Source organism: Canis lupus, chromosome X (assembly GCF_003254725.2).
Source record: "Canis lupus dingo isolate Sandy chromosome X, ASM325472v2, whole genome shotgun sequence".
Classification (NCBI taxonomy): Eukaryota; Metazoa; Chordata; class Mammalia; order Carnivora; family Canidae; genus Canis; species Canis lupus.
The window spans coordinates 1348539-1364025 of record NC_064281.1 but is presented as its reverse complement, the minus strand read 5'-3'; the positions used below and the strand labels follow the sequence as shown (position 1 = coordinate 1364025).

At 48.8% G+C, this 15487-nt stretch overlaps 1 protein-coding gene and 1 long non-coding RNA gene across 3 annotated transcripts in view; both read right to left on the bottom strand.

Moving 5' to 3' along the window:
* Positions 1-5205: 5205 nt before the first annotated feature.
* Positions 5206-15487, bottom strand: part of CD99 (CD99 molecule (Xg blood group)) — a 34607-nt gene continuing 24325 nt past the window's right edge. The window contains exons 9-10 of one of the 2 annotated variants that reach the window (XM_025435493.3): positions 8633-8689; positions 5206-7768 (exon numbers count right to left, since the gene is read on the bottom strand). In XM_025435493.3, coding sequence (XP_025291278.3) covers positions 7743-7768; positions 8633-8689 — 83 coding nt within the window. In that variant the 3' untranslated portion in view covers positions 5206-7742. Of the gene's footprint in view, positions 7769-8632; positions 8690-9062; positions 11385-15487 lie in introns of those variants that run through there. The other variant, XM_049107740.1, reaches the window with a different exon arrangement.
* Positions 11760-15481, bottom strand: LOC125754702 (uncharacterized). The gene is made up of 2 exons (XR_007409487.1): positions 13801-15481; positions 11760-13770 (listed from the first exon to the last, which is right to left on the bottom strand). It is a non-coding gene; the product is annotated as an uncharacterized LOC125754702 (long non-coding RNA).

Genomic DNA, 15487 nt, shown 5'->3' with positions numbered 1-15487 from the left:
GGGCTTTGATAATAAGGTCTGTGCGGGGTCCCCGGAGGGTTAAACCGATGACCGGCCGGGTCTTGACTTTGCTGGCCCTGAATGCTGTATAAAGATTGTGGGTCTTCTGCAGGCAGGGCGGACAACACCCCACTCATAACCAGGGCATGATGGAGACGCGGTCCTCACGTGAAGGGAAGCCCACTAGTCGCCAGGAGATGAGTTACAGATGGGGCTAAATTTTTTTTTAAGATTTTATTTATTTATTCATGATAGATATACACAGAGAGAGAGGCAGAGACACAGGCAGAGGGAGAAGCGGGTTCCCTGCAGGGATCCCGATGTGGGACTCGACCCCGGGACCCTGAGATCATGCCCTGAGCCAAAGGCAGATGCTCAACCGCTGAGCCACCCGGGTGCCTCCACGTGAGGCTAAATTTAACGGAAGGATATCACAAAGGCTGTTGCTGCCACGCTGGGGGAGGTGACGTGGGCAGAAGTGGGGGGGGGCGGTTCAAGCATCGTTTAGAGAGAGAACCAGCGGAAACACGGTGGTCACATTCCATCACAAGGGGACCTTCAAAATACTCTTCTACGGATCTGGAGAAATTTCAGTCACTAGCGTACGGCAGAGCGAGGATTCACACCCAGGCAGCCTGGGGGAGCTTGGGTGGCTCAGATCGTGATCTCAGGGTCGCGGGATCGAGCTCTGCGCTGGGCTCCGTGCTCAGCAGGAAGTCCGCTTGAGATTCTCTTCCTCTCTCTGCCTCATCCTCTGCTCTTTCTCTGTCTGAAATAAATAAATCTTTAAAAAATGTAAATGTAGGGAGCCTGAGTCCAAGACGTGTGCATCCTTAACCCGTCCCGCTGGTGGCTAGCCCCAAGCATGTGCTCAAACATCGCCCGTGAAGGTAAACTGAGGGGAAAATTGGATGAAGGCGGCTGGTGAAGGGAATGGAAGTGACTGTGGAGTGGGTCGAGTTGACCCCAGAATGAGAGGACGAAGTCAAGCGTGATCGGCAGCGCTTGGCTTCAGGAGTGAACTGTTCTCCCCCAGTGGCTTGACTTTCCGGTGAATAACGGACGCATCTGTTTCCCGGTTTCCTGAGTATTTTTCACATCTGGACGACTCAAGTCTCTCACCCGGCAACTATTTAGCAATGACCTGCTTGATGAGAAGCATGGTGAGGTGACATGTGCCACTGAGCTAACTCACGTGGCGCCTTCAGGAGATACTCAAGTAGGCGTTTTGGGATGGCTTGTGTCTCTCTTCAGAGGGATACGTTATAGTCCTAACTGCCAGGAGCTCAAAATGGGACCTTATTTGGAAACAGGGTTATTGCAAGTGTAAGTAGTTGACATGGTCCACGTGGGCCCAGAGACGGAAGACGAGACATATCAAGTGTCTGGAACCTGAGAACTTCACCTTGTTTGGAAATAGGGTCTTTACACATGGGAGTAAGTGAAGGGTCTGAGATGATCGCATCCTGGATGAGGTGGCCCTACATCCGACGACAGGGGTCCTTCGAAGAGACAGAAGAGGAGACGCAGGCGCAAAGGAGGAGCCGTGTGAGGATGGAGGTGGAGACGGGAGGGACGCGGCCACCAGCCCGGGGACGCCTGGGGCCCCAGACGCTGGAAGAGGCAGGAGGGACCCCCCCTCCCCCCGGAGCCTCCGGAAGGAGCGTGTCCCTGCCTGGCCTGGATCTCACCAACCCCATGTGGGTCTCAGATGTCTGGTCTCCACACCGGGGAGAGGATACATTCCTGTGGTTGAAGCCACCTGACTCGTCATTCTTTGTCACAGCAGCAACAGGACATTCCTACAACTTGCATTTTTTGAAAAAAAAGGGGGGGGGGGGAGGTAGTAGGCATCAACATTTTTCTTGTAGCACAGAAATCCACCCTTGAACCCCGACGTGCTAGCCGTTGGTGGACCCCACCACTGCCACGATATCAATGCCACATCCTGTTAATCAGCGCAATCATTCCATGCATCTCGTTTGTGTTGCTCTGTGTGACTTTTTTTCCCTGCGCCTCTTTTGTTGGGTTTTTGGTGTTTTTTTTTTTTTTTTTTTTCCCTTCCATCAAAGAAGATTTGGACTCGGACAAAATGTAATAGTCCTGAAAAAGGGTTGGAGCCGAACGGAATGCGTCTCCCAAGCCCACATCAGCCCTCCCTGACACGGTGACCTGCGCGAAAAAGGCAGGCGATTCACCGCAAAAGCATTGTCAGGACACAGAGCCCGGCTTTTCCGGCGGCCGCTCCGAGGTGGAGAAGGCATCCAAGAGGACGGCAGGGCTGCCACGCCAGACGACTGCGGCAGCCTGCGGCCGGCATCACCGCCCAGAAGCACTCAGGTGCCGGGAACGCGGTCCGAGATGTCACTTGCAGTGAATTAACCACTCTGCCCCCCCCCCCCCCCGCCCCCGCCGCCCGCCGTCCAGGACCTGCGGTGCTATCCAGGACGGGAACCCAGGCCCAGAGCTTTCAAGCTCCATCCGACTTTGCAAAAATTTGCCCTTTCGTTCCTCTTTCCCCACAAAAGGCAAACAACAACAACAAAAAAAAAAAAAAAAAAGGAAAAAAAAAAAAAACAATAAACACATCAGTGAAGTCGGAGGCACTCCAAGGAAGCACCAAGTTCTTTCCAGCTTCTGTTTGGAATCCATCTGGAGAAGAAATACAACAGGGTGGCAAATCCAGTGATTTATTTCCCCCCTATTTTCTCAGTTTATTACGTGTTCTCCCGCAGGCTCTGTGATTAAGCCGCCGTTGCACAGACACCCGTTGACCGACCCTTGCTGGCTGCCTACCTCCACGTGGCACAGAAGAATACAAAGTCACCGTTTCCGGGAGGCTTCGAACCTGCCTGATAAGTGGAGTTAGTGCACAAGTTAGTGCACAAGTGCATTTTATTTATTATAAAATAAAATAAAATAAAATATAAAATAAAGTAAAATAAAATAAAATATAAAATAAAATAAAGTAAAATAAAATAAAATAAAATATAAAATAAAATAAAATAAAGTAAAATAAAATAAAATAAATAAAAATAAAATAAAATAAAGTAAAATAAAATAAAATAAATAAAAATAAAATAAAATAAAGTAAAATAAAATAAAATAAAATAATAAAATAATAAAATAAAAACTAAATCTTGGTTGTGAAAGCTGTGTCTAAACCATCTTATCCCTCCCCCCCCAAAAAAAACTAGCTTTAGGTAAAACAGACATAAAAGGGGAAACGAATCCTGATGTTTTTTGCAAGTTTTGTTTCTTTGCACTTAGAATATGTGTGCATATTTCTTGAGCTCCTGGTGCTCTGGTCTGCTTCTGCGCAGAGCATCATTGTAGAGCGACTTTACCGATGCAGGTAAGGTGTGGGTGCACACAGCAGTGTGCACGCTTGTGTGTGTGACGCTTTTTATGTATTTTTTAAAAGACTTTAATCTATTTATTCATGAGAGACACACAGAAAGAGGCAGAGACATGGGCAGAGGGAGAAGCAGGCTCCCTGCAGGGAGCCTGACGTGGGACTCGATCCCGGGACCCCGGGACCCTGGGATCATGCCCTAAGCGAAAGGCAGACGCTCCACCACTGAGTCCCCCAAGCTGCCCCAATACTGCATGATTCAGAAGGCCATGGGCACATAGACACAGAGGTGGGACAAGCCAAGGGACGCTCAGGACCGCCAACAGCCCCCAGAAGCTGGGACACAGACATGGAGCAGACAGTCCCCTGGAGCCCCAAAGAGGAATCAGTGCCGTCCACACCTTCGTCTCAGACTTTGGTGTCTGGATCGGAGCAAGAACACGGTTCTGTGGTGGAAGCTTCCCCATCTGTGGTCCTCAGTCACGGCCACCTCAGGAAACCAGAACACGACGGTTTCGTATGTGGTGACAAAAATATCTTGGAACCAGACAGATGCAGTCGGAGGCACAATGTTGGGAACGTGCTACATACAGGGCAGGCATGAGGGTTTTGTTTATGCTCTTGGCCCTTGGCGCCAGATGATGACCTAGAATGACCCCATCCCAGCATGATGAGGGTGGGGAGCTTGGACGTGGATGAAGGGATGTGGACAGCTTCCCTCAACCCCATACAGATGGATATAAGGACAAAAATTTGCAGAATATAAAATGCCTGTCTCAATCACCCCAGGCTAACGATAAAAATGCAAAGAGCTGCAGGTGTCGTGGGAAGTGGAGGCAGCCAGCAGGGTGCAGGGAGGTGAGGAGCCCAGGGCCGCGTAGGGGGCCCACGACCTCCAGAGTGGGACCTCTGACGACGTGCCTCCTAGCAAGTGTTGTCTCTCTGGAAAATAGAAGTAGGAATGATCCGTGTCTACACGTGAGCTCAGAGGCTGGAATATTTACAATATTCAATAAGAAATGATGGAAAAGCATGGAGATTAGTGTTGGAATCAAGGTACGTCTGCGTGGAAGGCGGATGAACCCGACGAAAGCCAGCGACATGGATCAGAAATTAAAAGCGCAGAAATGGGGAAGCGTATCCTCCAACCCTCATTTGAGAACCGAAACTGGAGACACAACAATAGTACAAAGTCATAAGGATGTAGTGAATGTTGAACAATTAGAAGGAAATTCTTTGTTCAAATCAATGCAGTGGCATTTGAAATCTCAGGAAACATGGATGATTTTTCCAATGAAGAAGTGGAAATAAAATTTAAAAAAAATTTTTTTTAATTTTTGTAAGACAGAAGCCAATTACCCCCCCTACACACACACACACCCTCTTGCCTAACAAAGCTGCCCTCAGACAATAAACATACAGACGCTCCGACAAATGTATAATGTCAGGGATTCCTTGGTGGCAACAACCTGCACACAGCTCACATCGCCTGGCTAAATACATCATGACCCAGGTTGAAACCCTCTAACCGTAAAAAAATAAAATAAAAATAAAATAAAAAAATAGAAAGAAACCAAACCCTCTAACCATGTTACTGTGTCCCATTAGCCCTTACATACATTTTCTAATCCTGATTTCAAAACCGTGACACTATGCCTTCTTCATATAGAAGCCTGAAAATGATTAAACAAAGCCATTTTTGTCAAGATACCTAATGACCAAATGAGCCACCTAATTCCAATTTGATTTCTCAGAAGATGCTTTCTTTTCATGTCAATGTGAACTCAAAGCGGTTCTACAAAGATGGGCATCCACCCTCCATTAAAAAAAAAAAATCAGTGCCATTGATGTATCGCTTAAATGTAGATTTATTTACAAAGGAGTCATGATTTCATATACCTTAAAAAAAAATACCCATGGTCTCTGTATTCTCGTCTTTAAGGAGACATTTACGCTGATGGTATGACTGCAATGCTTACAAAAATGTCAATGTTGTTCACAGAGTTACAGAGTTTATGCATTTTTAAATTACAAAGCAAGTTTGCATGTGGAATCTGACCTTAAAGGCTCATTTGAGAAGAACGTGGATACTTCTGTGCTGTGTTTGTCACCTAGGTTTCGTGCTAGCTAAGCAACAGGGCCCAAGCGTATTAGATAATCCAGCCCTCAGCTGACAACTGGTCGACCCCAACTCTTGAGAGGTTTGTGTTATGTCCTCCAGAATCCAGTGTCCTGTCCAACTCCGTACACACTTGAGCCACAGGGGGGTAGCTATTTGCAGAATGAATTAATGAATGGATGTGATACACACTCAGGGGTCTCAACCATTTTTTTTTTTTTTAATTTTACCACTTCACAGACTCAAAGGTTACCATCGATGAAAAACAGGAAAAAGAAGTTAAATGCAAAAAGAGCCAGAGACCATGCTCCCCATTGGATCTTGAGAATGAAGCTTGAAACCTCGTGGGCAATGGAGGGAAGTAGGAGCTAATGGAGGGATAGTGTCCGGGGAGGGATGGAGTCCTTAACACAAGGGACGAAGGCTCAGGGGCCCACCGCCCAGACTGCCAGCAGTGTTTCTGAGCTTCCAAGTGACAAAGACCCATGATGGATGACTGATACTTCCACCCCAGCCCTTCCCCTAAATCTGGTGATATGTGATGGCACACCATCCAGGTGTGATGCCAGCATACCCCTCGATGGGGACTGATGTGTGTGAACCTGGCTTGGACAACATGCTGCACCTCTGAACATCACTACTGATGATGAGATGTGCATCCTCACGAGCATGCCATTCTCCGCACAACTGTCCTAACAGATTTGCATGAGCCTGCCGTGTCACTGGAAGCTGATGAAGGTGTCCTAATTCTTCTTCAGCGGAGGGAAGTGTACGCACCTAGAACATCAGGGCTTCTGCACGTCATGATGTGAACACGAAGATCTCAACGAAGCCCTTTGCAAACTGCCACATATAAGCATGCATCTCTGTCGCCTTGTGCGTGCATGTGCGTGTGTGTGTGCAGGGCCCTACATTGGGGACGTGCTTCTTGACGTAGAAGAGTCATTGTTTATTTCAAGGAGGAAGAGTTGATGCTTTCAGTTCATTTCGAGTCTTTAGGACACAAAGCAGGAGGTCCTCTGCCACAAAGCACTTTTACCGCAAAGTTAAAGCAAGCTCTCACATCAAAGCAGTTAAAACACTTTGTAAGGACGTTACAGTTGGCAAATTTCTACAAAAAAAAAAAAAACCCACAGAACAAGAGGGCAGTACCTGAATGCAGGGTGGTATCTGATGCAGGGGAGAATCTGAATCTACAGGAGTATCTGATGAAGAGGACTATCTGAATGTAGGGGAGTATCTGGATGCAGGGCAATAACGGATACTGGGAAGTATCTGATGTAGGTGAGTAGCTGAATTGCAGAGGAGTATCTGATGTAGCGGAATGTCTGGAGGCAGAGAAGTATCTGAAACAGTGGAGTATCTAAGTATAGAGAAATATCTAATGCAGGGGAGTATCCGAATGTAGGGGGGTATCTGAATATAGACAAGTATGCAATACAGGTGAGTATCTGAATGTACAGGAGTATCTGATCCAAGGGAATATATGAATGCATGGGAGTATCTAGACATGAGGGAGTATCTGAATACAGAGAAGGATGTAACCCAGGGGAGTATCTGAATGTCCTTGGTGTACCAGACCAGAAGAGGCAAACAGGCAGAGAAAGAAAATCCCGAAAATGCAGGGGGATGCTTCGGTCAATCAACTGTCTTACAGTCCCAGAAAAGGCACCACGGGGTCTATTCCACTACTCTCCACAGCCTCCTTTAAAGGTCACCCCATGGCAAGACATTTAAGTAAAAAGTACTTGGTTTTTTATTTTTTTATTAGTGTGGTGTGAAAAAAAATCTTACCCAATGAAGGAGGTTCTGAGGACACTAATTGAAGGCTTATGTCACTGTATCCAAGGGTCAATGCCAGGGGACGGTTGTGTTTAATTCACACGTTGTTGGTCACACGACCCAGAGTTCCGGGTGGGGGAACTTTGTGGGGTCAGCGTTGGATTGATGGGCTGACTGTGATGGACGATCGGCCTTTCACACCCCACGGGGAAACGCCTAACGGCCACGGATAGCGTGAGCGCCATTCCCCTCGGGATGCAACCCGCGGCACGAGTATCCCTCATCTACCCAGCGTGGTGCAAACAGGCACAACGCATGTCAAGGTCAAAAGAAAGAGTCTCAGCGTGAACAAAGGCATGGACAGGATGGGGCTGGATCCCGGCGTGGCTGGCTCTGCCCTGGTGCCTGCGTTTGTCGGGAGGACGCAGCAGGCCAGACTCGTCCTCCTGCGGGGATTGTCACAGAGTCGCATTTGTGGCCAAGCTTTTATTTTTCCAGAAGAGTCCACTGAACTGTCAAGGACAAACAGACAAGGAATGACTTCACACGGCATGCCCAGGTCTCCCGAAAACCCGCATGTCACCATCTGCGCCTCAAACACTTCAGACGCAGGTGACTCCCTCGCTGCGGAAGACGAATGCAGGCCAAACACATTGCCGACAGAAAGCAAACACCAACTCTAACCTCCCAGGGGAAACAGATTCAACAAATTTCAGAGTATGATCAACTCTAGCTAGAAAAAAAAAAAAAAAAAGATACCCCAGGAAAAGTAGGGAAAAAAATAGGAGAAAGCAATTTCTCCCACTGACTTCTCTGACACGGCCAAAAACATCTGTGATCTGCCAAATCTCACCACACATAATTTTCTTAATCAGGTGCCGTGGTTTTTATTAATTTAAAATGATTTGGGACTACCATTTTTCTCATCAAGTCATTTACGGTGTAGAGGTCTACTGTGCATTTTTGGGGACTTTAACAATGATGCCTTGTGTGACACATCTCTCCCCATTTTGAAGTTGCCGCAAGTAAGACATGCACTTCCTAAAAGTGCCTATTTTTCAAATTCAAAATAAGTAAAAATCTCATGGAAAATTCATTTGCACACCAGCCAGCCTACCTCCCGAGCATGTAGTAGCCACGAGGGGGGCACCGCGGGCCAAGTCTCATCATTGATCGTTAAAGAGAGTCGGAGACAACAGTGGGTGTCATCTGAAAGCCTCAAGCCCCAGAGCATCTACACAGCATCACTGGAGCCCGTCCCCTCAGAAACGTGGGTACAGAGAGGAACTCATGCAATGCCCTGCAGTGCGCCATGGAGCTGCGCAGAAGCACGGCGGGAGGACAGAAGATACAAGGGCTGGTGCCCGGCTGCTCACCTGGTTGCTCGGCGTTGGTGCTCTGCTGGTTTTTCGTGCTGGTGTCACCTTGGTCGGCTGAAAGGAAGCACAAAAGATGCCCCAAGGGGATGAATACTAAGAATGCACCCTAATGTCACTGTCATTGGAACCAGCTCCCCGCCCTCCTATCCACCCCCCACTATCAGTGGGGCCAGGAGGGACGGAGATGCAGACCCGCTCAGTGCAGCCCCATCCACAGGGAATCGAAGATTAACAGGACATCACAGGGTCCCGTTGGCTTGCTTTTGGGTTTTCTTGTTGTTATCTGTTGCTTTTTTTTTTTTAATTCTTAATTCTATTTTGAAATCTGCCAAACACACATCAGAGCAGACACGACCAAGGCCCCTAATCGTCCCTCCACCCCCAAGATCTACAGCACGAGTTGACCGAATTCAAGACAGCGGACAGATTTCACAGGCAAAGAGGCGTTTATTTCTCCATAGTGGTGTCGCTCAGGAACAGCGGCCGCAAAGGGGCCCGAGCAAACGACATCCAAGACCGTTCACAAAGCTCAAACTGTTATACAAAATACATTGCTTTTAGCGGGGTGGCGGGTGGGGGGAGAATCCTGTCATGAAAAGACACACCATGTGACTTCTGCTCCAGGTCACACAAGAACGGGTCCCAGTGGGCGTGCGAGAAAGCCCGTAATCTGTCCTCCGTCCCCCAGCCTCCAAAAAAGGAGACCCAGACGGTTGTAAGAGAGCCGTAAGTGCACACATGTTGGGTCTCGTGCTGGCAGGGCAGGTGGCGGCCATGGGAACACACAAGGTGTAGAGCGAGCACATGGCAACAGGACAGCTCATCTGGTGGCGACTGAGAACACAGCGGTACACGCCCGCGAGGAGCAACAAGATGGACTAATGGCCACATCCGTTGTGGCGGCAACACGTCAAAGGGCATCTTCTGATGCTTCTTGACGTTGCCGTCACACACCGCCAGCTTCCGAGGAGAACCTTCTGGAGGCAGCGGTGTAGGGAGGGTGCCGCGGAGCGAGCAGGTGGATGCTGCATGGTCCACGACCCGTGTACGTGCCCTCTGGGGAGAAGGACACAACCTGCGCTCCCCGGAATCAGCGTGCACGGGGGACAGAGCACTAACGCCAGCACCGTCGGGGTCAGTTGGCTGTGATTCAGACGTGGCTTTGCCCCCCAGGCGGTTCTCCCAGATTCTGCTGGTAATGCTGTTTGCTGGAGCGCCACACGGCCATTGGCAAGCGCCAACTCTTGAGAAGGACCCCAGCTGAGGTGCCCACCAGGGATACACAGCCAGATTCCCCGTCTCCCCAGAGGAGACCCATGCAAGCCCTCGAGACCCAACCACCCGTAGCCCCGTTGTGCCACAGGCTCTTACAGGGAGACCGGCCAGGTTCTGGGGAATCCACTCTGCATCCAAATGTAAAAACCCAAGCACACCGCATCTCAACATACACACAAAGGCAATGCGCGTGCTTTCCTGCGGCCCTAGGGACCACGTGTGGCTGCTAGAGCGGTTATGGAATTTGCAGCTTTCGCGGCTCTCCGTGCCTGGGGATTATTTAAGTATACACACAGCATGCATTTGGAGGCAAAACCATGGCCCTGGGGGACCACTGACCAGCAGCACCTCATCGTAGGCCACACTGAGGACTTGCTTCTCAGGGGCACACAGGTCCAAGTGCTAACCTGAGAGCAAGCGTCCTTTTATAAGAACTAAAACACACACACGCACATCATCCAAAGCACCAGTCAATGGCCACGGTGACAACTGAGGGGTGACCAGACTCAAGAAAAAACCATGCAGGGCCCCCATGACAGCTCACCTCCCCATCCACCAGCCATGCTAACCCCAGAGCCGGCCAGCGATCCAGCCCCGACATCACCACCACCCACCCCACCCCAGGCCGGAGGCGATGCCAAGTCTCTGCATGAGGTTGAGATGAGAAAAGCGATTTATATGCCCGAGGGAAGGAGATGCCCAGATGTACGCAGGGGTAGAAAAAACCTTTAGGAAAAAAAAATAATAAAGAAAAAGAAAAAACCTATAGGTGATTTTACGTTTACGGGGATTTCCAAGATGCACGGATTCTCACGTGTCGGCACAGCCACCCTGATGTCACCTAACTTCAAAATTCTCAGATCGTGACGTTTGTGGGTCATTCCTAAATAAGTGGATATTTTTCTTCCCCCCCTGGAGAAGTGGGATAGCCACCCATTTAATTAAAAAAAAACTGGTCAGAGAGACAGCAAGGACCTGCTTCGTGGGATGCGGCGTGTGGCGGGGAAGTCAGACGTTAAGGGCTGCGCTGCAGGATGAAACGGAGTAAGCGGTGGGCTTTGCGTCAGGAGGACGCGGCCAAGGCTCGCGGCTCCGGCGGCCCATTTGCGGAAACACGAACGCGGCAGCCAGGCGGGAACTCGAGGAACGCGGGGAAGCGCCCCACGTGCGCCACCCGCCACCATCTCTCTTCCCTTGGCTTTAAGTTTACTAGAAAATATTCTGCATTCCTCTTGGTGTCCTGAAGCTACGTATGCGTGAACGCCGTACGCGGGTAGGAGCTTCCGTGCATGTGGAAGGGGGACACGGTCGGCTGGGAGGCGTCCCAGCGCCACGGCAACGGCTAGCCACGGGGACGAGGGCAAGGGCCAGGCTTTGCTTTAGACTCTGCGTCTCAGCGGACAAGCCCTGATCGCACAGGAGCGGCTCCGGGCTTGCACACGGCTTTCTGCTTGTCCCTACATCTTCGGCTCATCTGAAACGAAAGGTTGAAAAATGAACAAAAAAAAAGAAAGAAAGAAAAGAAGAAAAGAAAAGAAAGAAAAGAGAAGAGAAGAGAAAAGAAAAGAAGAGAAAAGAAAAGAAAAAAGAAAGAGAAAAGAGAAAAAAAGAAAAGGAAAAGAAAAAGAAAAAGGAAAAAAAAAGAAAAAGAAGAAAAAGAAAAAGAAAAAAGAAAAAACAAAAAGAAAGAAAAAAGATAAAAGATAAAAGATAAAAGAAAAAGAAAACAAAACAGAAAGGAGGTAAACTTCGGAGAGGTCCACACATGTCCAAAGCCCGAGGCAGCAGCCGCCGCTGTTACAAAGGCACTCTTCGGGCAGGAGCAGAGCATGATTTTAGGATTTTAGGATTTTCTCTTTTTTTCTTTTTTTTTTTTTAAGCGATGCTGAAAGCCCGAAGTGCCATGGAGGAGCCAAGGAGAGATGAAAGCAAAATCAAGGAGGACAGGGAGGTGGAGATGGGGATGGATGCAGCTCACGCCAGCAACGCCTCAAGCATCCGCTGCGGACATCAGGCGGACAAGCCCGCAAGCAGCCAGAACCAGCCGAGACGACAGCGTCGTGCCCGCCAGGTGACAGCTCTGTGAAAGCAGGTCACCACCCACGCCATTTGCCACTCAAACCGGTCACATGGAGCCAGCACAGCAAACCACGCATCACGTCGGTGGGGAGCCCACGCCCCCAAACGGCTCTAACAGGCCAGCACGCGTCATTTGCAACAAAACCACGTTACACTCTTGGGGACACATCCAGACCTCCAGGAAGACAGGACACATCTACCAAATCCCATCGGCCATGGATGCCGGGCATCAGCTCGGAACGAGATACTCAAAGCGCTTCAGTACATTTACAGCAGGTCGGCTCGTATTTGCCGGATGCGTCTCGGGGCTGAGAGCGCCCCCGTTTGCGCCCAGTTGATGGCGCCCGGGTCAACAGACACCACAAAATTCAACGCAGTGACAAGGTCCTGGAAAACCACCCTCTTTATAAATAATCACTCTTCCAGAACAATGGTTTTCCCCCCAAAACCATGGTTCCTTCAAGCAGTGGGATGCGCCGTGGCCACACCCTTTTTAGGAAACGTCCAAGCTCGCAGCTACCCGTGGATGCGCACTTCTTGACCCCCATGAAGAAAACCCATCAATATTCCTATACAGATGCCCCGAAAGCTCTAGGATCTTCCAGGGCCCAATGCCCAGACCCAACACTTCATTTCTACCTCTGTTCATAACAACGCATCACGGAGACAAACACCGAGTTCCCCACTAACACAGGTCGAAAACACCAAAATATCAATTCCTGGACTCCAAAGAGATACTCACTGTCCCGCGTTAGCGTCTTGGGGTTTATAGAAAAAGAGCACCCGGTTTTCTTTATCTTAACGCTGGGCATTTTATGGCTACAGATAAAGGTCCTTAACAACTGATATCGGAAATACCAGCCTACTTCCCTTCTTCCAATCCACCACTTTTTTCCCACCAATTTTTTTTTTTTTTTACTTTTTCTTTGTGTGTCTAAATCAGCTAAGATCCCCAACTCCAATAAAACCAGAAAGCAAATCGAGCTTATAAAGTTGGCCCCAATATTCAATTGGCTCATGCAGGAGAAACTGTACGAAATCCTGGGTAAATGAAGACTTTAGCTCGCTGCTCAGTAAGCATGTGTTGAGTTCCAGAGCACCCTGAGCACATTCTTTTGGGAAGATGCTTTTATTTTTGAAATTTGTTAATTCAACTATTTCTACCTGGGGAATTTTCCGTTTTCACCCCATGTTAGGAACACGAATGCTTCAAAGACCAAAATACAGGAATGGGGTACAGGGGGATGGAGAACACTTGCTTTCCCAAGTTCCTAACCCCACTCCAAGTATCGGACAATGTCAAGTCCATTAAGATTTTTGGGTCCTTCCCCCAAACCGCTGTGACTTGGCATAGTGCCTTGGCATATGAATGTCAAATTGGCACCATAACATCCAAGGGGGGGGGGGTGCGTATATCCCAAACACAAGGTGATATAAATGCCTTATAACTCCAGAATCCAACTGGATTTGGAGATCCAAATTGGGTTTGAAAGTCACCTACAGATTTTCAGAAAATCATTGTGCCTGGACTTCCCATACCTCCTTCCCTAGCAGGCGTGCCTTTCCCCTCTCTGGGCTGGGCATCATGCTCTGAGCTGAGCATCTTCAGAGAGGGGGTAGAAAAGAAGTCCATTTTGACACGTCCTTGACCTTGGTCATCTATTTGGGCACGTCCTTGACCTTGGTCATCTGTCCATTGGGCACGTCCTTGACCTTGGTCATCTGTCCATTTGGGCACGTCCTTAACCTTGGTCATCTGTCTATTTGGGCACGTCCTTGACCTTGGTCATCTATTTGGGCATGTCCTTGACCTTGGTCATCTGTCCATTTGGACACATCCTTGACCTTGGACATCTGTCCATTTGGGCACGTCCTTGACCTTGGACATCTGTCCATTTGGGCACGTCCTTGACCTTGGTCATCTGTCCATTTGGGCACATCCTTGACCTTGGTCATCTGTCCATTTGGACATGCTGGATGCTCAACATTCAGACAACCAAGCATGGTTTCCCAAGCAACTCTGATGGAAGGCACCCGGTCACATGTGGGAAATAGACATAATGAAGCACCCTTACCCTCAAAACAGCAGCTTATGTTAAATCTCTGAACCCATAAGCTCTTTGGGTTCAGGCTACAGATGGAGTCTGTGCATCTAAAAATCTCTAAAGATGGGACATTAAGGGCAGACTCCCTGCCTATAGTCAAATTTTGTATCACCATCTATTCAAATCTTTTTTTCCCCTAAGATTTCATTTATTTACTCATGAGAGGCAGAGGCAAAGGCAGAAGAAGATGCAGCCTCCCTGCATGGAGCCCGATGCGGAACTCGATCCCAGGACCCCGGGATCACAACCTGAGCCAAAGGCAGACACTCAACTGCTGAGGCATCCAGGTGCCCCATCTTTTGTGTATTTCCCTAGAGTCCTCGGGCAGTGATCCATGAGAATGGAGCTCAATGGCTGAGTATGAATCTGGACTTGAAACCACAGGTAGGTTGAGACGTTCAGACACTGTGAGACTCCACCCACAGCCCAATAGGACCCCCATCAGAGTCCACCCCTCGTGTTCACCTTACAAGAGGAAAGTCAAAACTTTGAGCAACCCAGAGATGCATGAACACGAGCTATGTTCAAAATACAGCTAACTGACACCATGGCAAATCCTATGTAATCCAGGAACTCTTGCCTATCTTGTCTCAAAACAGCCAACGATGGAGTTCCAACCCCTATGTTGTTGGGTGTGACATCCTCCATATTCCCCTATAAATTTTATATCCTACCCAAAAACCCTCCCAAGCACTAGTGAGTACGGGGTTATACCAGAAAGGGAATCAGCTGCCCCACATTTTAATTCCCTTGGTTGGGGTATCCCGGGGTGGCTCAGCAGTTTACCACCTGCCTTCAGCCCAGGGTGTGATCCTGGGGACGCGGGATCGAGTCCCACGTCGGGCTCCCTGCACAGGGCCTGCTTCTCCCTCTGCCTGTGTCTCTGCCTCTCTCTCTCTCTGTGTGTCTCTCATGAATAAATAAATAAAATCTTAAAAAGAAAATTCCCTTGGTTGGGGCAAACAATATGGCGGCCATCCCAGCCATCACTCTTGTCATAAGAGTGATGAGGAATGACAGCGATTATAAATAAGGATGAATTAACATTTCCATGAGCTAACATTTCTTCAACCAACCTGTCAAAACTTTCACACACAACCTATGGATCCTCACAAAAGTCCTATGGTGTGTAGATGATCATCTCTCCCTTTATAGATGGAAACCCCAAAGACAGGGGTGGTTAGTGACTTGCAAATTCCACACAACTCCACCTGGGCGGCGCTGGAATGGAAGCTACAAACTCTGGTTCTAGTATTTCAGCGATCTCTTGGACTATCAGCGGCCTCACACAGGTCTCACGCCAATCAGACTTCTGGTGTGTTTTAGTTTTGAGAAAGCACAGATTTCAAGTTAGCAAGGCACAAACGAAAGGAAGCAGCCCCCAAAACCTTAC